A 27392-nucleotide genomic window follows, 5' to 3' on the forward strand; every position below is an offset into this window, starting at 1 on the left:
ATATTACGGTATTTATTCATCTTCATTATTGTTAATGACATTTAAGTTAAATGACGTTAGTTCATGTTAACTCACAGTGCATTAACTACAAAGTTGTGTTACAAAGCACAACTTTGTATTTTAGTAATGCATTAGTTCATGTTGACCTATGATTAATAAATGCTTTGCATTATTATTTATACTTAGTCAATGTTAGTAATTACATTTTCACTCCTTTTACTTCTTTCAAACCTGCTTGACGAAGCTGGAAACCTACAACCATTTGACTTCCATCGTATTTTTTATTACGGAAATCATTGGTTACGATTTTTTAGCATTTTTCAAAATATCTTCTTCTGTGTTCAACAGAAAAAAGAAACTTTATCCCTTTAAATGATCAGTTCACCCAAAAGAAAAAACCATCCCCATCTGAAACCCACATGCCTTTCATTCCTAGAGGATCCCAAATGGTGTTATTTTGATGCTGATGTTGACGCTGCTCTTGTCCAAACAGCACAAGCACAAAAACACAGAGAATCTGGGGTCATTCGTGGGAAGCGAAGAGAAACACAGTCTGTGAAAGCCATTAGATTCAAAGATGAGCTCTTTATTACACCAGCAGGGAAGGCCTGATTTTCTAGCTGCCCATATGTTGAAGCTCTGCATATGCGTGTGTGATTGATAGCGGCGTGTAAAAGCACAGTGAATAATCGCACTCATAGACTGAGAAGGAGGTTTTGTCCACCGAGGGTCATTGTGCCACATCATTCATTAACCTCTGGGAGTTACAGGAGATACCTGACAAGCATTTTACAGTCACCAGGCAGCTTAAAAACCTCAAAATTCTTATTATAAACAGATAAATGAGAGCAGAGGTGACATCTGGAGAACAGCTGGCTGACGAAACATTGTTCTGCTTGCCTACGGTGAGATGAAACAGCATTCAAACTGCCATCTTTATGGAAAATGTTTATGATTATTTACCTTTATATGTGCTTCCCAGGTGAGTAACCACTGCGTTTTTGTGGACGCGCCTTAGTTTGTCCTCCAGAGCATGAATCTGAAAATAAAATAAGCACAAAAGTGGTGTAAAACTTAGGGCTCTATTTTGACGATCCATGCGCAGAACGCAAAACGCAGGGCGCAAACGCTTTCAGGGCGTGTCAGAACGCATTTTTGCTAATTTTACGGACGGGAAAATGTGCTTTGCGCAAGGCGCATGGTCTAAAAGGGTTGAGTTTATTTTCTTAATGAGTTATAGGTGTGTTTTGAGAATAAACTAATTAGAGTCTCATCTCCCATTCCCTTTAAGAGCCAGCTGCGTCGAGCCAAGAGCGCATTCGCTATTTACAGGACGCAAAGTAAGTCTAAGTGGAAAAACTGAGCATTTCACAAGCAAACAGTTAACAGTTTTTAACAGAAAACTGTTAAACAGAGCATCTACTGCGCGAGAATGAGAGATAATGGATTTACTTTCACATTCGCTCTTGGATAGGGAAACCTTTACGCACAGACATCAATTAGCCTATAAATAAATACTTTTGTTTGTTAAGTGCAAATATTCATTTCAAAACTATTTCTAAATTCAGTTCTAATTTCTAGCAAACGAATAAATGAACAATAATAACGAAGTGTGCTCAAAATACTGAGTTATTTCCAAATACACCTGCCATGCCCCATATGGTCTAAAATCTGACAGGTGGGCAAATCTAAGCTTGTTTTTAATAAAACAAATATAAATATGGATATATTAAATGATACTGCTAATAATAATAACATTATACAAAAGCAAATTGTTATGAATGAACTGAAAAAGATGAAGAAGACATAAAAGCAGTGATTTTTCATATTTATGTAGGCTAGAAAATAATATGTTTTGTAATATTTTAATCCTTTATATTTATATCCTATATCTATTCTTATTATATCCTATATATATCCTTAATATTTACATTTTTTCATATGTAAAGATATTTGATTATTATTCTCTTGTGCGTATTAAGCAGTGTGTAAGCGAGGCGCGACTCTGGAGTTTAGACCGGGTTAGTTTTGGTCTAATGAAAAATCTATTTTAGTTTCTCAAAATAGCAACGCGCCAGCAGTCCGCCTCAGAACGCCTTCCTTTTTAGACCAGAACGCCTATGGGCGCACAAATGAGCGCTAATGCATTTGCTATTTAAACAACGTAGCGCAACGCCTCAAAACTACCAAAAGACTACTGCGCCACGCCTTGCGCCACACTGCGCCGGGTGTATGATAGGGCCCTTAGACTGTATGTATAAAAAACATTTTACCATCAAGGTTATTTTACCAAACAGAGTAAAAGTTTTTTAGAAACACTTTAATTTAAGTAACAATTCACCCTAAAAACTAAAATACTTTTACTTTGCTTTGTCTGGTTTCAAGTCCAAATATCTAAAAAATCCAAAATGTATCTAAAAAATAAAATAATCTTATTTTCAATTTGAAATGTAGATATTTTGACTAGAAATAAGACTAAAAAAGTAAATAAATAAATCCTATAAATAATTACATACAAATAATGTTTGTTAGACCTCCAAACATTATATTGTTTTGTGCCCAAATGTATTAAAATCTCTTGAAATACTCTGTCACTGGCCTTAAACACATGCAGATAAAAAAATTACACTATTACGGTTAAACTTAACATTGACTCTACAAAGTGTTCTGTAGGTCCTGATTAACTTTAACTTATACTTAACGTTGCATATTTTGCGATGCGACTATTGCAGATGCACACATTGCATAATCGATGCTGAAACAATATGTTGTGCAGGACTAATATTCTAATTACTATATTAGTAATTAGTATCTAATCCTAATATTATATAGATTAATATCCTACAGTTCTACACAAGCGGTTCCCAACAGGTGGGGTCCCGGCCCACAAGGGGTCTCAGCGAGCTCTGTGGGGGGGGTCGCGTCATATTTATAAAATTTCCTAGCAGTGGACAATTAAAAGAATGATCATGTTGCCTTATCTATCTATCTATATCTATATCTATATATATATATATATATATATATATATATATATATATATATATATATATATGAGCAATATCACACGAGTAGCAGTGCAATATGGCTGTATATCAGCACTGTATATCAGTGGGATGTGTGCGATGGCACGAGGCCACAGGCCGAGTGCCTTAGTGCCCCCACCAGTGCCGATATCCAGCCATATTGCACTGCTACAAGTGTGATATCGCGTTTATACAACAGTTTGACGGCATAATTGTGTATATAAAAACAAAATCAAACATGGAGAGTTTCAAAAACCCTTTTGTATGAGGAACTACTTTCTTCCACATTGGATTCAAATCATAAGCTGACAGTTAAACAGTTGAGCGTGCATCTTTTAAACTTTAGATCTGTAGTGTCTGCTTTTTGCTGGCTGTATGTGGGCGGAGTAATACACAAAGGGTAAATAGGCTGTAGGAGTTCTGATATTGCAGAATATCACACGGCTATCAGCAAATCAGATTTGAGAATCAGACAGATATATATATATATATATATATATATATATATATATATATATATATATATATATATATATATATATATATATATATATATATATATATATATATATATTTATATATATATATATATATATACTGTCATAGCAGATGTCATTGTTTTTTTCCACCACTCTCTTGCCATCACCCTCATAAATTACAGGGAAACCAAAGAACCCCCAAACGCCAGACACGCTGTTGGTTATAAGAGGATTACATTAACGTTACTAGCCATTTTGCGAGCTAGTGCAGCTTGTGCCTGACTGGAGAAGTGTTTGTAGGGTGGGCGGGGAAGGCAGCTTGTTGCCTGTCACGTCATTTGGGATGCCTTGTTGCATTGAAAACATTATATTTTGTACACTTATTCTCTTTTATCTTTTTAGATATTAGTCTGAATCGTTCGGTTTGTAATGCGTACCGAACCGAAAGTCTCGTACCGAACGGTTCAATATAAATACGCGTATCGTTACATCTGTAATATATATATTTTTCTGAATGTAATGATCAGATGCCTGAAGAACGAAAACACTTGAAGCACTACCATTTAAAAATAGTAAAAATAATGTAGGTGAGGCCATTATTCTGAATAACTTCTCCAACACTGGTCCCCCAATTAACTAAAGCGTATTGCCCAGGGTGAAGTGGGGTCATAAAAACACAGGCATGTCCAGTGTGTGTGGCTCCTCGTGTGTGTTTGCGTTTGTGTGGGGTGAGAGAAACAGCATGATACTGTTTGTAAAGTTCAAATAAGAGTAAACAGATGTGCGGTGTAATGAATCTAATCTCTGGGTTTTACACAGATGGGAACGTGACGGGATGGTAAAACTTTTTTTCTCTTCTACATTGTCTTCATATGCGATGCTCATGTTTGCTAAAGCAACTGCTCAGTTTTTTTTTTTTCTTTCAGGTCAACTGCTGTCATGACAGAGAAAGATAATCCTGCTGGGAACGTTAGTGAAACTGTCAACAATGTTTATAGCTAGCTACCTGAAAAATTAGTCATCCGGTTTAGCGGTACTGACAGATATCCAACTAAACTGTCTGTCTTTGTTAGTTTACCTCTTCACTTACCCGGTCATGGTATTCCTGCTCCTTTAGCTTGGCCTCGCTTAACATGGTCGTCTTTTCTGCTAGATGAACCTGAATGGTGAAAGAGAGAAAGCAGACACAAATAAGAGCAAACTGTAGAGGTAAACTACTATTCAAAAGGTTGCTGTTTTTATGTCAGCAAAACTTCATTTATTTGATTAATAATACAACAAAAATGGCAGAAATTGTGAAATATTATCAGTAGTTAGAATAAAGGATGTCTACATCAATATGATTTTTGCAATTCCTTTTATAACAGTAACAGAATTTATACAGAATAAAATGCTAATGTTTTCGTTAAGTCACAAAAGCTCATTTATATGATCAAAACTACAGTAAAAATATATTACTATTTCAAATAAATGTAATAAAGTTAAATATATTTTAAAACAACATTTATTTTTGCGATTTAAAGCTGGATTTTCAGCATCATTACTCCAGTGTTCAGTTTCACATGATTATTCACACATCACTTTTTGATAAAAAAAGAAAGTGCTAAGTAACAGATTTTTTAAAAGTAAATAAATATATATATATATATATATATATATATATATATATATATATATATATATATATATATATATATATATATATATATATATATATATATATATATATATATATATATATATTTATATATATATCAGCCAATCAGATTTGAGAACCAGACAGATTAAGTAACAGATTTTTAAAAAGTAAATAAATAAACAATATATATATATATATATATATATATATATATATATATATGTATATGTATATGTATATGTATGTGTGTGTGTGTGTGTATATATATATATATATATATATATATATATATATATATATATATATATATATATTACATTAAAAACATCTCTACTGTATAATAAAAATGGAAAGATTTTGTAATAATTTTACCATTTAAAATAAAAGGTTAACTTACTTACTTAAATGTATTTAAAAACAACATATATTTCTAAAAACACTGCGAAGTAACAAAATTTAATTGAAATATATATTTTTAACATTAAAAACATCTCCACAGTCTCTATCCATGCTAAAAAATATATATAATGTTGCTAAAGTCAGCAAGAATTTATTTATATAATAAAAATACAACAACACTATCAAATGTGTTAAACAATATTACTAATTAAAATAAAGGTTCAATCTATTTAATAACTACATTTTCTTGTTTTTGTGAATCAATGGTGTATTTTCAGCAACTTTACTTGTGCCACAAGATCATTCAGAAATCCTTTTTTGATGATTAGAAAGAACAAAATAACAACATTTATGCGAAATAAAAATCTTAATATTATAAACATCATTACTCTCTCAACTATGCATGCTGAATTAAATGACAATGTTGTTTTTAAGCGAGCAAGGCATTATTTAGATATTAAAATATAAATAATATAAATAAATAAAAATATAAATCATAAAAAAACTATCCTTTAAAATATTATTACTATTTAAAATAAAGATTATGTACTTTATTTAAAAACAACATTTATTTTTATGATTCAAAGCTGTATTTTCAGTATCGTTACTCCAGTCTTCAGTCATTTTTATAATTTTTTTGATGAACAGAAAGTGCAAAGCACCAGAATTTATACGAAATAAAAATCTTTTAACATTATAAACATCTCTACTGTCTTCTGCTATACATTGCTCAATAAAATTATTCATTTCTTCATAATTATTTTGGAATATATAAGCTTGGCAAGCTTTAAAACAGTCAAAACAAATGGAGATAATTAAACAAAAAAATAAATCTTACCTTTAACTCATCGAGACCCTGAAACACAAAACAAAATCAAATCAAACAACAACATCATCACACTTTAATCAACAACCAAAACATTCCAACCGTATCAAATTATATTAAACCATGTGGCATCAGAGTGTAAAAATGCAGAGGTGCGTGTCTGAGAGAGCGAACACACATGAGGACCACTTTATCCAGAACAAGGCTCAACTTTTGCCTCTCTCCAAGCATGAGAGCGGCACTGAGGCATAAATCTAACAGCTCAGGATGCTCTCAGAGGGGTTAATTGAGAACAGAGTCTGTCTGTTTAAGGCCTCTTTCTCAGGGATGCATACCAAACCTCTCCAGGAAATTCATTCCTACAAGCTCTTCTGGAGCGAGATTATTACACTGCAACTGGGAAAATTAAGTGATTTACAAATCGCTTTTGTCACTAGAGAGTTCAGAGTGTAGCTTGTGAGGATTAGCAGTCAAGGGTCATTTTTAGGGACCGAGCACCGAAACGGTGCGTAGGCCCTATTGGAATTGCTCTGTTTATTATTAGGGACCGAGCACCGAACGGTGCAAGGCCCTATTGGAATTGCTCCGTTTCTTATTATTCTTCTTCTTCTTCTTCTTCTTCTTCCGCGGAATGAATCGCGGTTTTGAGGGGCTAAACATGCCCGAAAACTCACGAAACTTTGCACACGCCTCAGAAGTGGCGAAAATTTACGTTTATTATGGGTCTCGGAAAAGGGTGTGGCAAAATGACTCGACAGCGCCACCTAGAAAATTTAAACGGACGAGCCCCCGATATACGAATCACGCACATGCACGAAAATTGGCACACACCTCAAACATGCCAAAACATACGAAAAAGTCTCTTGGAGCCATATCTCAAATCCAACAGGAAGTTGGATATTTTTGACTTCCTGTGGCGAAAAAGTGGCGTTTTTGCCATTTCCAGGCGTTGTATTTTAACGAACTCCTCCTAGGGATTTTATCCGATCGACACCAAAATTGGGTTTTGTCATCTAAAGGCCTTGGCGATGTTAAATTGCGAAGCTTTTGAGTTTTCGTCGATGGGCGTGTCCATGGTGGCCTCGCAAACTTTGACGATTCGCCACAAAACAGGAAGTCGTTATAACTCAGGCATGCATTATCCGATCTGCCTCAAAAGTCACACGTTTGATAAGAGTCCTGACCAAAACACGTTTACATGCCAACATATAGATACAGGTATAGCGCCACCTGCTGGGCACAGGAAATGACATGTTTTACACTGTAACAAACTCCTCCCACAAATTTTATCGTATCAGCACCAAAATTGGGTAGTGTTATCTGAAAGCTCTAGCGATGATATATTGTGAAGATCTAGAGTTTTTGCAGAGGGGCGTGTCTGTGGCGGTATGACAAACCTCAACGCTTCGCCATGGAACAGAAAGTCCTTATAACTCAACCACACAATGTCCGATCTGCCTGAAACTACACATGGTTGATTAAATTCTTCTCCTGACCACATCCCCATGACAATATTGAAGTGGGCGTGGCAAAATGACTCGACAGCGCCACCTAGAAAATTTAAACGGACAAGCCCCCGATCCACGAATCACGCACATGCACGAAAATTGGCACACACCTCAAACATGCCAAAACATACGAAAAAGTCTCTTGGAGCCATATCTCAAACCCAACAGGAAATTGGATATTTTTGACTTCCTGCGGCCAAAAAGTGGCGTTTTTGCCATTTCCAGGCGTTGTATTTTAACAAACTCCTCCTAGGGATTTTATCCGATCGACACCAAAATTGGGTTTTGTCATCTAAAGGCCTTGGCGATGTTAAATTGCGAAGCTTTAGAGTTTTCGTCGATGGGCGTGTCCGTGGCGGCCTCGCAAACTTTGACGATTTGCCACAAAACAGGAAGTCGTTATAACTCAAGCATGCATTATCAGATCTGCCTCAAAATTCCCACGCTTGATAAGAGTCCTGACCTGAACACGTTTACATGCCAATATCCAGATACGGTTATAGCACCACCTGCTGGCCACAGGAAATGACATGTTTTACAGAGTAACAAACTCCTCCCACAAATTTTATCATATAAGCACTAAAATTGAGTGGTGTTATCTGAAAGCTCTAGCGATGATATAATTTGAAGATCTAGAGTTTTTGCAGAGGGGCGTGTCCGTGGCGGCATGAAAAACCTCAACGCTTCGCCATGGAACAGGAAGTCCTTATAACTCAACCACACAAAGTCCAATCTGCCTGAATCTTCACATGGTTGATAAAAGTCCTCTCCTGAACACATCCCCATAACAAGATTGAAGTGGGCGTGGCAAAATGACTCGACAGCGCCACCTATAATAATTAAACGGATGAGCCCCTGATCTACGAATCACGCACATGCACGAAAATTGGCACACACCTCAAACACGCCAAAACATACAAAAAAGTCTCTTGGAGCCATAACTCAAACCCAACAGGAAGTGGGATATTTTTAACTTCCTGCGGCAAATAAGTGGCATTTTTGCCATTTCCAGGCGTTGTATTTTAACGAACTCCTCCTAGGGATTTTATCCGATCGACACCAAAATTGGGTTTTGTCATCTAAAGGCCTTGGCGATGTTAAATTGCGAAGCTTTAGAGTTTTCGTCGATGGGCGTGTCCGTGGCGGCCTCGCAAACTTTGACGATTTGCCACAAAACAGGAAGTCGTTATAACTCAAGCATGCATTATCAGATCTGCCTCAAAATTCCCACGCTTGATAAGAGTCCTGACCTGAACACGTTTTCATGCCGATATCCAGATACAGGTATAGCGCCACCTGCTGGCAACAGGAAATGACATGTTTTACATCGTAACAAACTCCTCCCATAAATTTTTTCGTATCAGCACCAAATTTGGGTTGTGTTATCTGAAAGCCCTAGCGATGATATATTGTGAAGATCTAGAGTTTTTGCAGAGGGGCGTGTCTGTGGCGGCATGACAAACCTCAACGCTTCGCCATGGAACAGGAAGTCCTTATAACTCAACCACACAATGTCCGATCTGCCTGAAACTTCACATGGTTGATAAAAGTCCTCTCCTGAAGACATCTACATGCTAATATTGAGTCACAGTCATAGCGCCACCTGCTGGCAACAGGTATTTTGGCTTATAACTCAGCCACACAATGTCAGAACTGCTTGAAACTTCACATGGTTGATAAAATTCTTCTCCTGAAGACATCTACATAACAATCTTGAGTCACAGTCATAGCGCCACCTGCTGACAGGAGGAAGTTTGGCATAAATCTGTGGATTTTTCAGGTTTTTTAGATATATCGGCTTAAATTGTTATAGTTCACTGTTCTCTGTCATCCTGAGGCCACCGGGCGGCGGTGAGCCCGGGTGCGAGGTCCCTATCATCGCTGCTTGCAGCTTTAATTATTCTTCTTCTTCTTCTTCTTCTTCTTCCGCGGAATGAATCGCGGTTTTGAGGGGCTAAACATGCCCGAAAACTCACGAAACTTTGCACACGCCTCAGAAGTGGCGAAAATTTACGTTTGTTATGGGCTTCGGAAGTGGGCGTGGCAAAATGACTCGACAGCGCCACCTAGAAAAATTAAACGGACGAGCCCCCGATATACGAATCACGCACATGCACGAAAATTGGCACACACCTCAAACGTGCCAAAACATACGAAAAAGTCTCTTGGAGCCATATCTCAAACCCAACAGGAAGTCGGATATTTTTAACTTCCTGCGGCGAAAAAGTGGCGTTTTTGCCATTTCCAGGCGTTGTATTTTAACGAACTCCTCCTAGGGATTTTATCCGATCGACACCAAAATTGGGTTTTGTCATCTAAAGGCCTTGGCGATGTTAAATTGCGAAGCTTTAGAGTTTTCGTCGATGGGCGTGTCCGTGGCGGCCTCGCAAACTTTGACGATTCGCCACAAAAGAGGAAGTCGTTATAACTCAGGCATGCATTACCCGATCTGCCTCAAAATTCACACACTTGATAAGAGTCCTGACCTGAACAGGTTTACATGCCAATATCCAGATACAGTTACAGCGCCACCTGCTGGCCACAGGAAATGACATGATTTACGGAGTAACAAACTCCTCCCACAAATTTTATCGTATCAGCACCAAAATTGAGTGGTGTCATCTGAAAGCTCTAGCGATGTTATATTGTGAAGATCTAGAGTTTTCGCAGAGGGGCGTGTCCGTGGCGGTATGACAAACCACAACGCTTCGCCATGGAACAGGAAGTCCTTATAACACAACCACACAATGTCCGATCTGCCTGAAACTTCACATGGTTGATAAACGTCATCTCTTGAACACATCCACATAACAATATTGAAGTGGGCGTGGCAAAATGACTCGACAGCGCCACCTAGAAAAATTAAACGGACGAGCCCCCAATCTACGAATCACGCACATGCACGAAAATTGGCACACACCTCAAACATGCCAAAACATACGAAAAAGTCTCTTGGAGCCATATCTCAAACCCAACAGGAAGTCGGATATTTTTAACTTCCTATGGCGAAAAAGTGGCGCTTTTGCCATTTTCAGGCGTTGTATTTTAACAAACTCCTCCTAGGGATTTTATCTGATAAACACCAAAATTGGGTTTTGTCATCTTAAAGCCTTGGTGATGTTAAATTGCGAAGCTTTAGAGTTTTCATCGATGGGCGTGTCCGTGGCGGCCTCGCAAACGTTGATAATTCTCCACAAAACAGGAAGTCGTTATAACTCAGGCATGCAATATTCGATCTGCCTCAAAATTCACACGTTTAATAACAGTCCTGACCTGAACAGGTTTACGTGCCGATATCCAGTTACAGTTATAGCGCCACCTGCTGGCCACAGGAAATGACATGTTGACACTGTAACAAACTCCTACCGCAAACTTTCCCGTATCAGCACCAAAATAGAGTGGTGTCATCTGAAAGCTCTAGCGATGATATATTGTGAAGATCTAGAGTTTTTGCAGAGGGGCGTGTCTGTGGTGGCATGACAAACCTCAACGCTTCGCCATGAAACAGGAATTCCTTATAACTCAACCACACAATGTCTGATCTGCCTGAAACTTCACATGATTGATAAAAGTCCTCTCCTGAACACATCCACATAACAATATTGAGTCAGTCATAGCGCCACCTGCTGGCAGAAGATAGTTTGGCTTGTAACTCGGCCACACAATGTCCGATCTGCCTGAAACTTCACATGGTTGATGAAAGTCATCTCTTGAGCACATCTACATAGTAATATTGAGTCAGAGTCATAGCGCCACCTGCTGGCAGAAGTAATTTTGGCTTATAACTCGGCCACACAATGTCAGATCTGCCTAAAATGTCACATGGTGGATGAAAGTCCTCTCCTAAACACATCTACATAATAATATTGAGTCTTTCATAGCGCCACCTGCTGGCAGAATGTAGTTTGTCTTAAAACACAATCTCCACACAATCTCTGATCTGCCTGAAACTTCACATGGTTGATAAAAGTCCGCTCCTGAACACATCCACATAACAATATTGAGTCAGTCATAATGCCACCTGCTGGCAGAAGGTAGTTTGGCTTATAACTCAGCCACACAATGTCCCATGTGCCTGAAACTTCACATGGTTGATAAGATTCCTCTCCGGAAGACATCTACATGCCAATCTTAAGTCAGAGTTATAGCGCCACCTGCTGACAGGAGGAAGTTTGGCATAAATCTGTGAGTTTCTTAGATTTTTTTTATATATTGGCTTAAATTAATATTGTTCGCTGTTCGCTGTCATCGTAAGGTCACCGGGCGTCGGTGAGCCCCGGTGCGAGGTCCCTATCATTGCTGCTTGCAGCTTTAATTGAGATTTGTATTTATTGGTAACACCTTTACACTGGGGTTTATTCATTCATCCTTCAGCTTAGTCCCTAATTTACCAGGGGTCGCCACAGTGGAATGAACTGTCAACTATTCTAGCATATGTTTACACAGTGGATGCCCTTCCAGCCGCTACCCGGTACTGGGAAACACCCATAAACGCTCACATTCATACACACAAATACACTATGGCCAATTTTGTTTACCCAATTCACCTATAGCACATGTGTTTAAACTGTGGAGGAAACTGAAGCACCCGGAGAAAACCACACGCCAACACTTGGAGAACATGCAAACTCCTACTACAGAAATGCCAACTGACCCAGCCGGGACTCAAACCAGCGATCTTCCTGCTGTGAGGCGACAGTGCTAACCACTGAGCCACTGTGCCACCTACAATAAGGTTGTATTAGTTAAAGTTAGTTAATGCATTCCAGAAATGATCAGATGTGCTCCAACATTAGATACATTCAAATCAAGACTGAAAACACATCTGTTTAGCTGTGCCTTTACTGAATGAGCACTGTGCTATGCCCCACATACCGTACTATTATGTCTTTCTTATATTTTTCATTCATTTATAACCTGTTTAACACATTTTAATTTGCTTTATCTTTATTTTTTTTCTTTTATTCTTATTTCAGTAAAGCACTCTGAATTACCATTGTGTATGAAATTTGCTATGTAAGCAAACTTGTCTATAAGTAAACACAGTTGTTCATTATTAGTTCATGTTAACTCAAGGTGCTTTAATGTTAAAAGCATGATTTTAGATGTTAATCATGCATTGGTTAAGGTTGAACTAAGATTAACAAATGCTCTACAAGTATTGTTTATAATTAGTTAATGTTGGTAAATACTAATCTAATGGAACCTAATTGTAAAGTGTAAGCTATTTATTTTTGTTAATTTAGCAGAAGCTTTTATTGAACGAGAAACACAACAAAGCATAATTCATAAGAGAACACTGATCAGAACACAAAAAGTTTCAGCACATGTGTCTGACATCAAAAACATGCACAGATGCACATGGAGAGAGAGAGAAAAATAAATAAATAAATCAAACCCAGATGGGAATCTAGCGTTAGTTTTGCATGTTAGAATTTCCCAGATATATGTAATATTTCATGCTCAAATGCTGAGGATGAAGACTAATGGCGAATATTCGAATGGAACAGCAAAAGCTAATTTTAAATTTTAATAAATGTAACATATAGTGTACCATGTATTGTATTAGTTAATATATCAATGAAAATATCACAAAAACTAAAACATCTCAAAACTTGAATAAAATATTCACATATATTATTATAATTATGATTATTATTTAGAAAATGTACATGATGTACAGAAAGGGTATATCATTTTTGCTATGGAGATTTCATTTATCTAGTTGGTGGGTGGACGGGTGAATGAACGGCCAGATGAAATAATAGAACAACTGAGTACGATAAAACAACAGATCAAGATGCCTAATAACAGATCAATATATCTAAATCAATCAATCAACCAATAAAACCGGAAAACACAAAAGATGGATGGATGGAATAAGCAAAAGATGGATAGATGGATGGATGTATTGACTGGATGTGAATGAAAATACTGAACAAATTAATGGACAGATGGACAGACGGATGGAATAAACAAAAGACGGATGGATGGATGAATGGATAAAAAATAAATCTTTGGACTGGATGGATGGATGGATGGATGTTTGGACTGGATGGATGGATGGATGGATGTTTGGACTGGATGGATGGATGTTTGGACTGGATGGATGGATGAGTTAATGAATGGATGAAACTATTGGATAGATGGATGGATGAATGAAAAACGGATGGATGGATGGATGGAACTATTGAATGTATGAATGAATGGATGAAAAAAATGGATGGATGGATGGATGGATGTTTGGACTGGATGGATGGAATAAATAAAAGAACGATGGATGGATGGATGAATGGATGTTTGGACTGGATGGATGAGAGAAAGGATGAATGAAACTATTAGATGGATGGATGAATGGATGGATGGATGAAAAAAATTAATGGATGGATGGATGGACAGACGGACGTTTGGACTGGATGGATGGATGTTTGGACTGGATGGATGAGTGAAATGATGGATGAAACTATTGGATGGATGGATGAAACTACAAATAAAAACTGGATGGATGGAATAATATAACAATAAATAGAGCAAAGAATGATGCATGGAACAATAGACAGAATGATAAAACTATAGAACAATAGATTGAAAATCGATAAAACAAAATCAATCAATCAACAAATAAAAGCTCAAGGATGAATGGATGGATGGATGGATGGGACAATAGAAAAATAGATAGAGCAAAGAGGGATAAACTACAGAACAATAGATAGACAATATGATCATTAGAAAAACATAACAATGGAACGACAGAATGGTAGAATAATAGATGAAATGATAGACAGAATGATAGATAGGCAGGTAGAAAGACAAATATATAGACAGACAGATATTTAAGTTTTGAAAATTGAATTAAATCTAAAAACTACTCTTCTAATAAATAACCATATAACCATTTTTGCACCAGACACATTTTTTAATCACTCCATATATAAAAAAAAAACCTTGTGCGTTTATGAAGTGTGCTTCACACAGGTGAGTAGGCTTGACAAACCACCTGTAAAAACACTCTCTCCGTAAAAAACACACTCCCCCCCCCACTTCTAATTCTATCACTAAATTCTCTGAGAACAAAAAGTTCCCTTGTATAATCAGCACTTGTTGTGTGTATTGCCTCTTCTTGTTGAATTGCTGACTGCCTCCTCAATTTTAAGTCACTTTGACCAAAAGCATCTGCTAAATGACTGAATGTGATTGCGAATGAGCTGTTGCATAGGCAGTGTTTGTACCTGTGGGCCGCTGAGACTCCTCTGCTGCAGCTCCTCCAGCTCCTTCTGCACCTCCCACACGCGGTCCCCCATCTCCACCTCACGACTCTGCAGGAAGAACTAATGCTGAGCAAGCGTACATTTCAGCCTCACTCAGTTCACAGAGCTGCCATACTAGTTCATTTTCAGCTAATAAACTTGGGTCATAAAATGCACAGGTAAACAATTAGATCTAGAGAATGCGGAAATAATCCTATGACAAATAGTTAGTGTGCTTCTCTATCAGGCTGGATGTAAGCATCAGCATACGGTCTGTATCATTCACTACAGCTCTCGGAGGGGTTTGAGGTGCTAGGTGACTGAGGTAAGTGTTTCCTGATGATAAACAAACTATTAGCTGAAACTTGAACTTACAGACTATGTGCTGGAATTAAGCAAAAGGCAATAAACTCCTCAGAGAATTCCTCTAGTGCCAATGTCTTTCTATAAAGTTGTATTATCTGAAGCATCTGCTAGCCATTTATCAGGTATCTCACAGTTAAACACAAAGCTACGGTTTCACTTTATTTGGCTGTACCTGAAGGACCTGCTCGTAGCGTTGAACCGTTCTGTTTAGGTCTTCTTCCTTCTGAGAGATTATTTTCTGAAGCTGACTGACTTCATCTCGATGGCTTTCTATAAGCTCCGTTTCAACACACTGAGCTTTCTCTGCGTGGATATAACAAACAAAAAAAGTACAGTAAGAAGACATGAAGGTCACCATAAAGTGAGTGTACAACACTCATTTCCAGACTGAAAGGAAAACATGGCAGGATTGAAAACACATGGTGAATCAGTTATGAATTCCATCTCTCACATTTCCTGAAGGTCAGTAAATCAGAAAATGAGACCAACTATGAAAACGTTTTTTGTTCATGTCAACAATGCTTTCCAAGATTTTATTCGGTATCTTTAACAAGATTTTTTTTAAATTTTACTCAAAGGAATACTTCATTCAAGATTGTAAACTCTTGTACTTCCACAAACGAAAGAAATTCATACGGTTATTAATGTGTGAAACACAAAAGAAGACAAGCAGAGTGTTCATAATGCTCATTTTAATATTCAATTCAATTTAATTCAGCTTTATTTGTATAGCGCTTTTACAATGTAGACTGTGTCAAAGCAGCTTCACATAAATTGTCATAGTAACTGGATCAGGGTAGTTTAGTTTTTAATGTTTAAGGGTGCTTTCACACCTACACTTTTGTTTCGGAACGTGTCTCGTTTGCCCAGTTAGCGCGGTTCGTTTGGCATATGTGAACAGGGCAATTGCGCTCTGTTCCGCGCCAAAGTAATCGCTCCGAGATCGCTTGAGTGAGGTGGTCTCGGCTCGATTAAAACGAACCCTGGAGCGGTTTGATTGCACTGAGAAAGCGATCCGATCCGAGCGCGGTTATATCACAGTGTTTTATGGATATGTAATAGGCATACGGCTATATGAAGAGAGAATTATGAGTAGAGCGGGAAGTTTCGCGAGTCTCCGGATGCCCGCAAACGAGTGATGATCTCCCGGAAATCTCGCATCTCCCTCCCGGTCCTCAAATAGGCATCGTCGCGCACCCTTCTCACCCCTCCCCACCGCATCTCTCCTCAGACACGTCGCGCGCGCACCCTGTCAATCACCACTAAACCACCACCTCTCCTGACAGCTTAGCGGGACGCTGCAAAATAAACCCTGACACTCTGACCAATGTGAGGAGAGTTTACTCGCACGTGACTTGTTTTAGCTCTTTTGGTCCGATTAGAAACTTTGCAGTTTGAAAGCGAACCGCTCCAAGAGTAAAGAGCAACAATGTAACAATTGTAATCTCTGTTTCAGAACAACTGAATCGATTCACAGGTGTGAAAGCACCCTAAGTTCAGTTCAGTTTAGCTCAGTTCAGTGTGGTTTGAAGTCATTACTAAGAGTCCAAACACTGAAGAGCAAATTCATCGATGAGTAGCTTTTCAGATCCTGAACCATGCAAGCCAGTGGCGACAGCGGAGAGGGAAAAAAACTTCACCAATAGGAGAGTGAAGAAAAAAAACCTTGTGAGAACCAGACTCAGTTTGGCATGATTATTTTAATTTCTCTGCTGGCCAAAAGTCTTGTGTAGAGCTGCAGTCTCAGCAGCAATATAAATGAAAGACTACATTTTTACTTCTAGGTGAACAATTCATTCATTTCTTTTCCTTAAGCTTAGTCCCTTTATCAACAGCGGAATGAAACGCCAACTTTTCCAGCATGTTTTACACAGCGGATGCCCTTCCTGCAGCAACCCAACATTAAGAAACACCCATACACTCTCGTATTCACACACATACATTACAGCCAATTTAGTTTATTCAATTCACGTAGAGCGCATGTGTTTGGACTGTGGGGGAAACCAGAGCACCTGGAAACTCCACACAGGAGTCGTCGCAATTTTGCTAAATAAATCCATGTCGCAATTTTGCTAAAGTAGTTCACGCCTCCTCCTGAAGTGACTTGCGATGCGTCTTCGTCATTTGCAATGCATTAAAACATTGTTTTCCAGCTGCAGCCGCACTTCATTCTTGAAATGTATAGTTTGTCTAAAGGGATGTATACAAACTATAAAGTATACTATGAGCAGGGATACAATAAACCAATGCAGCCATCCCTTTATAGTAAAAAGCGACATTTTGTGTCTGCTGGCTTGTTTACTTGGGGGAGTTCCATTGGCATTTTCCTGCATGTTAATTCTGACCAATAGAAAAGCAGTTTAGGAAATGCGTTCAATAACATCTGGCCAATGAGTGATGTGGATGTTGTCACATGACTGCATTTTGGTTCTTTTCAACTGTTTCGAACCAAAGCAAACCAAATTTTGGGTGTGAAAAGGACTCAAAATAGCAGAAAAATGCTACAGTGCATCATGTGTTGCTCTTGATCCAGACCAAATGATGTGAAAGCACCCAGAGGGTTCAATAGACTGATTTCACGCGGCTGCCATTTTCAAAAGCGAAATCGAGGCTGCGGAAGTATCATTGGGAGTTACATAGGAATGTTGTGTAACTGGCTGTATATCTTATCAGCGAAGATAAAATGACACAAATTTATCATTTCTCCGCCTTCCGGATGACCCGAAGGTCGATTCTGAATGAATGGTGAATGTAAAAAGGGATATCAGAGCTTATTTTTAGCTAAGTTAAGGGAAATGGCACTGGTTAGCTAATGTTTTCTTTCCCAAACACACGTTTTAGATGCCATTTATCAAACTCAAGTTAATAAACTGATTCTTTCACTATATTAGACTTGTCACGTTACTGAATTAAAAGAAAAAACGGCAATTTCACGCTAACAATTAAGGCACTGTTGATGGCTTTCTTAAACAGCGCTGATTTGCCATTGTGGTCACGTGTTCAACAGAAATGACTGTGATTGGCCGAGAAGGTCATCAGTTCACCCACCGCTGTATACTGAGCACAAACACAGACGAGTCGAGCAATCTGCTTGATGACTCGACTGATCTTGACAGCTGCTTCGTGCTCCAGTCCGTGTGTCTGTGTTTGCACTGGGTGAAGAGCGGTAAACTGAGTGCAAACCAAACACAGATACACGGAGACTGAAGCGCAAAGCCGTGAAGATCAGTCGAGTCATCCGCGCTCAGCAGCGCTTCCATGTTAGCGGGAAACAGCCGGGTTTAAAACTTCAGTACCAGGACAACACTAATACAGATAACTCGAGGGCGTGCTACAGATGACTGCAGTGTTTTATCACTCACCGGGTTACATAGGCTGAATCAGGAAAGTGTCCTCACTGTGTTTTACTAGTGCCATGAGCTGAAGCCTAGGAGGACACTTGAGCATATCACTGAGATTGTGATCTTGTTTTATGCTAAATTGCTTTTAATCGTTTAAAACAAACTTACTGAATAATATTAAAGTGGTGGTTACACCATTTCTGTATTTTGAAATCTCGACAACAGCTGGAGGTTTGTAGTACACAGCATGTTACTGCAATGTTTACAGTGCTGGTCCTATACTTTCTTGTTTCTTCCCACCGCAGCCTCGCTTTGGTTCTTTAAAATGGCGGCCGCGTGAAATAAGCGTATAGACAAACCGGACCAAAACCAGCAGGAGCACTAGCTCTGAACTAGCACTTGGTTCATTCTAGCTGAATAGGGAACTATTGTGACATGAATGCTCTCAGACAGAAATCTTACAACTTAAGGCAGAACAGAAATTATGTGCACTGATATAAAGAACAATGAAACAGTGCAGGTGCATTGTTGGGCAAGAAGGTTCTAGAAGACTCCTATAAACAAGTAATATGCCAGACTTACCAATGGTTTCTTTTACTGAACCTTCCAGTTCCTTTTCCTTCAGGGCCATTTGGGTGTTAAACTCCCTCATTAACTGCTTGAGAGCAGAGTTGTGTTTCATTTCCATGTCTTCCATTTCAAGCCTGTTTAAAAACGTAAGATCACCATCAATATGAACCCTGGGAACAACTCTGTGGTTGAAAACGTGCATCCTTACATCAAGGAGAAACATGAACCACAAGCCACCTGTTTCTAAAATGAAAGAGAAAAAAAAGTCACATAAATCTTACTTGAGCTTCTTCTCATTTTCCTCAGCCATCTCTTTTTTCAGGAACTCCAACTCCTTCTCATGCTCTTTCCTTAGAGAACGGAGATCTTTTTGCAGTCTGCTATAATCTTTGTGGATCTTCTGCTTTTCATTCTCGGCTTCCACCAGCTTTCTCTGAAGATCATTCTCTGAGGTGTTTGTATTGTTGATTAGGCACTCCCCATCACTCTCCCCGTTTCTTTGAGGCGAACTTTGTTGTGCTTTTAACTCGTTTTCTTTATCTTCTAGCCTCTGCTGTAAATCTAGCAGCTTCTCTTCGTATTCTTTCACCAATAAATTCTTTTGACTCAACCAGTCATCCTGGTTCCCAACAGTGTCCATGTTTTCCTTTGCTACTAACATTGCAGGCTCCATTCCTAACCTATTACTGTTTATTTGCACCTCACAAACCTGTTCCCTCTCAACTTCATCAATCTGTTTCTGCTTAATCTGTTCTCGAAGATCAGAGCATGTCTGTTGAAGCTCTTGCACTCTAGATGTCTGTTCAATCAGATCTTCTTTAAGGCGACTCACCTCATTTTGGTAGTTGGCGATCTGCTCATTAGATTCTGAGAGTTTGGTCTCAAGATCTACAAGTCTTGAAGACGTTTCTCTAGCAGCAGCAGCAGAGTGCTCCTCCTTCGCAGATATGTCTTTATGAAGACAAGCAAGCTTCTCCTCGTACATTTCTTGTAAATTTTGCAAAGAGGTCAGTCTTTCATCTTTCTCCTTCTCCTGCAATTCTTGTAGATGCTTTGCGTGGTCCTCATTTAATTTCGCAGTGGTTTCTTGCATCGTTTTCTCGAGTGATTTTATATGTTCTTCTTTTTCAATCTGGGATTGCTTGATAGTTTCCAACTGCACATGCAGGTCTTTGATGACCTGCTCCTTCTCCTCAATTTGTGAAGTCAATTGTTTACGAATCATGCCAATCTTCTGCTCTGCCTTTTTCTTCAACTCAGCCACTTTAACACCAGTCTCAGAGGATGCCTTTACCTGGGCAGCTTTTACAGCCTCCTTTTTCTCTTTAAGAATCTCAGCCTTCTCCCTCTCGAAATCCTTCCTCTGGGATTCCAGCTCCTGCTTGGCTGATTCAATATCTTTCCTCAAAGACTGAAGACTTTCCTCAGTTTTTTGCATTAGGGCACCGTTTTGAGAGCTTTGGTCCTGAGCTTCCTGCACCTGTTTCATCAACTCTGTCTTTTCACTCTCCCTTATGTTATGATGCTGCTGCAAATCAGCTGCAAGCTGATCCCGTTCTTTTACCCTTAACTGTAACTGCTCCTCCAAATCACAAACTTTCTTTGAGCAACTTTCCAGCTCTGAGGTCAAGGCATGAACTCTCTGATCTTTCTCACTAAGAGCCTGGTCCATCTCGGACTTACTAATGGAGTGATTGTCAACGCTGGCAGTGAGCGTCTGAAGCTGTCCATCCTTCTCTGCAATTTGCCTCTCCATGTCTGCAAGTTTATCTTGAAGAGATTTAACAGTGCTGTGACTCTGACTGAACTTCTTTTTCAGCTCAGAGAACTTATTCCTGAGTGAGTCTACCTGCTCTTGAAGCAAGGTCTTCTCTTTTTCTAGCTTTTCTACAGTTTCCCCCATTTGGGACGTCACCCTCTCTTTGTCCTTACTGTGTTGCTGATTCAGCAGAGATATGGCTTCCTCTTTCTCAGTTATGCTACTTGCTAACTGGGTCTTCAAGTCATTTATTGCAGATTCTAGATCGCTGATTTGCAAAATATTTGCTTTGAGATTTTCTGATACGTTTTGTTTTTCTTCACATAGCTGCTTAATGTGAAGGTCTTTCTCAGAAAGTACCTGGAAGCGACTCTCTGCATCAGTTTGCAGAGATTCCCGTTCAGTTTGTAAGGCTTTAAGAGTCTCTGAACTTTCCCCAAACTGCAGAGTAATCTCATCAAGAGAGCTCTTTAGATTATGATTCACATCCAAAGTGTGCTGAAGTTCTTTCTCTAAAGTGCTGATTCTGTTGTCCTTCGTCTTGATAATATTTCTTAGATATGCAACCTTATTTTGGTGATCTATTACCCGGAGTTGTAACGCCCCAACTCGTTCATCAACTTTCTTACACAGCTCAACAGAAAAACCATCTATCTTAGCTTGGGCTTCCTGACAACACTGCTTAAACTCCATTGTGAGGGAACACAATTGTGCCTGGAACTCTTTTTCTTTATTTTGGAGCTCAGCAGTTTTTTCTGCAAGTGTCCTCTGGAGATGTTCACCCTCTTTACACTTGGAAGTTTCAAGCAAGCTTATTTTTTGCTGAGTGTTTACTAACTCTTCAGATATGGCCTGCAGTTTCTCTTTACTAGTTTCCTCAACCTTTCTCAGTTCATCCTGCAGAAGGTTCCGTTCATTCAGTGCCTGGTTTAGATTCTTCTCCATGGTTTCGACTTGTCTTTTAAGCATACCTTCCCCTTCAGACAAGGTTTCCAGTTTGCTTGCTGCCTCCCTGAGCTCTGTCTGTAGTTTCTGCACAGTGGTTTCCCTCATGGCAAGCTCCTCCCTGAGGTTTTGGATATCTTTTATGATTTGTTCATTTTCTTCTTTGCTGGATGAAAGCAAACGTGAGATCTCCTCCAACTCCTGGGCTTTATCTTGCAAAGTTTGACTATGCTTTTCTTGCATCTCCTCTTCATTCTGGTTGAGTTTCTCCTGCCAATGACGAACAAGGTCTTCTAGCTCTTGTTTATGGTTCACCTGAAGCTTGTCTAAGTGCTCCTTGTGATTGGCCTCCAAATCAGACATGGCAGTGCTGAGGCCCTCAGAACTTGTTTGTGCCATCTCAAGGATCTTCTCCTTTAGCTGCTGGTCTTTCAGTTCCAACTCTTGAATCTTCTTTGATAACTCCACTTTTGCACTCTCTTCCTGATCCTGAAGCTTCTTCTTCATCTTATCCTGTGCTTCTTTGGCTTTCTGCTTGAATTTCTCCAGTTTGTTTTCCTGGGATTTCAGCTTGCAATCCATGTCTTTTCTAATATTCTCAAGTTTCTTCTCTTGAGAACTCTTCTGGTCATCTAGCTGCTTCCTCAACCGGTTTTGCTCCTCTTGCAATGTTTTACAAGTTGCAGCATGCAAATTCTCTTTCTCAGATAGATCTTTCTTGATATGCTCAATCTTCTGAACTAGTTCCTGAAGTTCATTTGTCTTTTCTTCAAGACACACTTCTTTCTCCTTACAGTCATTACGCACTGCCTCAAGGGTTTCCTCAAGATTTTTTACTTGATCCCTGGCTTGTTGGAGTTCATCTGTAAGTGTGCTAACCTGTGATCTTGATTCCTCAAGTGCCTCTTTATTTAACTGTGCCCTGAGCCAAAGTTCCTCCAATTGCGCACTTCCATCTTCCAGCAAAGACTTTTCCCTGAGCACATGTTCCTCTAATACTTTTTCCTTCTCCTCCAGCGCAATCTTCAGATGATTTATCTCTTCTTTCAGCATCTTCTCCACTCCTGCAAATGACTGTTCATTTTTATTAGCAGCCTCAATCTCAGCCTGATGTTTTGCTTGCTCTTTCTTGATCCTTTCCTCAAACTCTTGTCTTAAGGTTTCACTGGTGGCCTCCACAGAGGACAATCTATCTTCTAACTGTTGTTTACTATTCAATAACTCACTGAGTTCAGCAGACACAGTCTCAAGCTCAGTCTGTTTATCACTCAATTTATCAAGTATCTTTTTGTTCATGTCTTCTACATGAGAATGGAACTGCTCCTCCTTGTCTTTCAGAATGGATTCAATCTCTGCTTTATGTTTGTGAATGAGCTCTTCCATAGCGACATCATGCTCCTGTCTGAGAGCTGTTATCTGCTCTGACACTTTACTTTCCAGCTCTTGCTTGTGTGTCTCTCCCAGAGTAGCTATTTCAGCCTCGTGTATTTTTCTCTGCTCTTCTATTTGCGTACCCAGTTCATCCAACTTCTCTGGGCTACCCAGACAACTCTCAAGTTCTTGAATTCTCTGTATTTAAAAACAAAATCAGAAACGTCCAGTGTTAAAATATGACATTGCTTTCTAGGACATGGACAATAAATCAATGCATTGCTGATGATTTGTGGATTGTTCCTTGCATCACAATTCTCTCTGGAATTGATCCCAAGCTTAGTTTTAATAAGACAGTTGATTTATATGAGAAATTCCTGTATTCATCACTCCTTTTTTCTGTCGCACACAAGTCATAGTCACTTTTGTTCCTACTATGGATGTCAATGGCTGCTTTTTTCCATAATATTTCATAATACCTTATTTTGTGTTCAGAACGAAATTCATAAAAGCTTAAAAACACTTCAGCGAGAGCAAATGTTAAGAAAACTTTCATTTTTGGGTGAACTATCAACAGTAGATGGCACTTACTTGTAAATGAACATTCTTGTAAACCCTTTTCTAATTCTATGCTTAAAGGGCCATGAAACCCCCTCGTTTCAGCAGGGTGTTTTCACTCCTCTACTTTGGAAAAAGTCTGAAAAGTGGGCGTGTCCAGCTCTGTTTAGGGGGGAGTGTCGGAGGAAGAAAAGAGGCATGGTGTGGGAGTGTCTATTTGGGCGCGCTGAATTTCAGATACAAAACACACACCCACAGGGGACAAAGTGACTGTTTACATGGACATCTGTAGTCGAATTATTTGCCAAATAATTAAATGGTGGACTTTAACTGCAGTTTGGCTCTTTCATTCAGGGAATTCATTCATGTCCCTCGCGACAAACGAGATATTTGATTCGAGGAACTGCTGTAAGCGTGTATTTTTCATGCAATGTTTGATACCGCACGGCGAATGAGAGAAAAAAAAACCTTGGCATTTCCCGGAAACTTAGATGCACACGGCAGGTAGTGTCAGAAAGCCGTTTGTGTTATTCCGGTCACAAAATGTGGTGAAAATTTTACACGAGGTTAAAGTTTGGTTGTGGTGCTAACATGTTTACACTCGGTGCAATAGTTTGTTCGATACGAATAAACTACGAACTGAATAAACAAAGAGCACTGGTCGCTCACTTACCAAATCTGTAAAGACAGGACAATCACCAGCAACTAGAGCCGCGTCTTTATTTAGAGGAGACTACAAGCGAATCCGGATCTCAGCGTTTGCAGATGAGAACAGCTCTCAGGTAAACAATAATCCTTCTTAGACACGCAAGTTATTGTTGTCGCGCGTTGCGTACACTGTTAATCCACGCGTGACTCCATCTGCGCTCTCAAAGAGAGAAAATGAAAACAAAACTTCACTGCAGCAAACTATAAAAGCAACACTTCACACTTGTTTTGCCAACACAACGTGGCGTCTCTGTCGTCTAAAGACTGTGACAGTAATGAATATTAATGTAGTTGCACAATAGAGCGCGCTGATTGGTTTGAACCAAGCTTTACTCATGCATTAATGCAGAAGGCTGTAAGACGTAATAAGACACACTCTGGCACAGATGTCCAGTCTGCACGCAGGAATACAGGCTATTATCTCATGACCATGACGCAGCTTCATAAATTCGTTTCAAACCGGAAATGCGAATTTGCTTTAAATAACGCAAAAACCAATTTACACCTTTTAGTGAAATATAGGTGTCCTAATAGTGTTTTTAGCAGTGTGGGACACATATACGACTGTTAACAGCTCAAAAAATGTGTTTTGGTGTTTCGTGACCCTTTAAGTAGTATGTGTAAGGAACTGTAAGGCAAGCAGGCATGGGCGGGAATAAGACGCTGAAGGTATTAAATAAATCATTGACTTCTGCTATCTTCATTAGTATCAAAAACACAGATTTCTTTACAACTTGAAAAGATATCTTTGAATATCCTTCTTTGGATATACAGATAGCCACTGCACAGTACGGGTCTATAGCAGGCTTGGATGTTGGTTTATAAGCAACTAGTTCTTTAGATGTTTGCTGAATCGTGGGCTGACCAGTAGCGGGTCCTTTTCTCCTGGAGATACTGTTACCCTGAAAAAACTAAATAAAATAATAGTTACATATACCTTATAAATGGTATAACAAAAAATAATTGTGATTTTAAAACCTTGACTTTTCCAAACTATGTTATCCACCGATTATCATCCCATGCCTAAAAGCAAGGCTGTCAGCGATTTATACAGTGCCATCTGACGGTAAAAACCAAGCTCAGAAATTATTCCAGAGAGAATCCATAATGGTTGTTGAGCCATTCTAGATTCCCAAAGCATAATTTCCCCGACCCTATTGCTTTCAGTCACATTTCCATTCATGCTAACTCTAGCTTTATAGCTTAATTTGGCCATGCATCTGCAATAAGGATATCCTGTTGATCTATTGTCAGATAAGGTGGCAGATTAACACACCGTTCTAGCAGACTCCAACTCCAGCTGTAGTTCCTTGGCTTTGTTTTCCCCCTCAGACTGAACCGCAGCTTTCTGCAGCTCGGCCTCCTCAAGAGCGAGCGACGCCTGCTGTTCTCTTTCCTGTGCCGACTGCAACAATTCCTCCCGACACTGCTCCTGATGTAAACAAGGAACATTAGTGTAAACAGCTTCACAGGGTTCCCATTCTAAGCCAAATGTCACATTTCCATACCTTTCCCTGACTTTCTATTTAACTAAAAAGCTGAAGTTACATCACCTAGGAGCACTATGCTGATAAAAAAAAAAAATTAATCTTTTCTTGTCATCACGTCACATCTGTTTAGGACACTTTGCTAAATCCCGAAACAAAAATTTATTTCAAATAAATTCAAGTTTATTTGTATAGCACTTTACACAATGATGATTGCTTCAAAGCAGCGTTACAAAAGGTGTACAATATTGCATTACAATCAAATATGGAAAAGTTTAGCTTATTAGTTACCATAACTTTATTAGTCGCTAATAACATTAACTAGTAACTAAAAGCTTTCAAAGGTTAAAGTTATTATATATAAACATAGTTAACCTGCAGTTATATAGTATTTAGGCGATGTCATTGTGTACATTTAATAGCATGTATTTGTGTCTTAGGTGTATGTTAGTGAGGAAACAGAGGGGCGCTCAACCGGTGGTCTCCGTTTGAGTCCTAATGCCCCAGTATAGTGAAGTGGACACTATACTGTCAGTCAGCACCCTCTTTCAGATGAGACGTTAAACTGATGACTCTCTGTGGTCATTCAAAATCCCATGGCATGTCTTGTAAAGAGTAGAAGTGTAACCCAAATTCCCTCCATTGGACATTACCCAACATGGCCTCCCAATAATCCCCATCCACTGAACTGGCTTTTTTTAATTCAGTCTACTAATTATGTGACCTTTTTATGTCAATTATGTCACATTGTTATAAAAATAAAAAAATGAAACAAATTTATAGAAAATAATAAATTTTGAAGAACATTTTGGAAAGTAAAATGTCAAACTAATAACAAACATCGATGACATTCCATTACCTGAGAAAGAAAGCATAAACAAACAAGCAAACAAACTAACAATTAAATAAATTAATTAAATTAAATAAATAAATACATTTTCCCTGATTTCAATGTCCGAAATTACCTTTTTAAACCCCTGGCTTCAGCAAAACTTACATTTCAGTAACTCATATTTGCATGAACTGATTACAGGGTACTATAGTAATGAAAATCAGGACGTACCACTGCCAGTTTGATCTGGGCACTCATTTCTTGTTCTTTACGAGCTATAGCCTCTGAGTGTAACCGCTCCATTTCTGTTATCCTGTCCTCGGATGATTTC

The 27392-nt window shown here is 38.8% G+C and overlaps 1 protein-coding gene across 8 annotated transcripts in view; it reads right to left on the minus strand.

The window, feature by feature from the left end:
- golga4 (golgin A4) overlaps positions 1-27392 on the minus strand; it is a 98916-nt gene that overhangs the window by 22698 nt on the left and 48826 nt on the right. For all 8 annotated transcript variants that reach the window (XR_015506400.1, XR_015506402.1, XR_015506401.1 and 5 more), the window contains 9 exons: positions 27293-27391; positions 26019-26174; positions 19683-23674; positions 19414-19535; positions 15663-15793; positions 15107-15193; positions 6382-6399; positions 4596-4664; positions 964-1039 (listed from right to left, as the gene is read on the minus strand). Coding sequence is in view for 4 of the 8 variants with exons in the window: in XM_087279781.1 (XP_087135907.1) it covers positions 964-1039; positions 4596-4664; positions 6382-6399; positions 15107-15193; positions 15663-15793; positions 19414-19535; positions 19683-23674; positions 26019-26174; positions 27293-27391 (4750 nt within the window). In the remaining 4 variants the exon portion in view is untranslated. The remainder of the gene's footprint in view (positions 1-963; positions 1040-4595; positions 4665-6381; positions 6400-15106; positions 15194-15662; positions 15794-19413; positions 19536-19682; positions 23675-26018; positions 26175-27292; position 27392) is intronic.

The sequence above is a fragment of the Danio rerio genome, chromosome 13 (assembly GCF_052040795.2).
Source record: "Danio rerio strain M-AB ecotype USA chromosome 13, GRCz13ab, whole genome shotgun sequence".
Classification (NCBI taxonomy): Eukaryota; Metazoa; Chordata; class Actinopteri; order Cypriniformes; family Danionidae; genus Danio; species Danio rerio.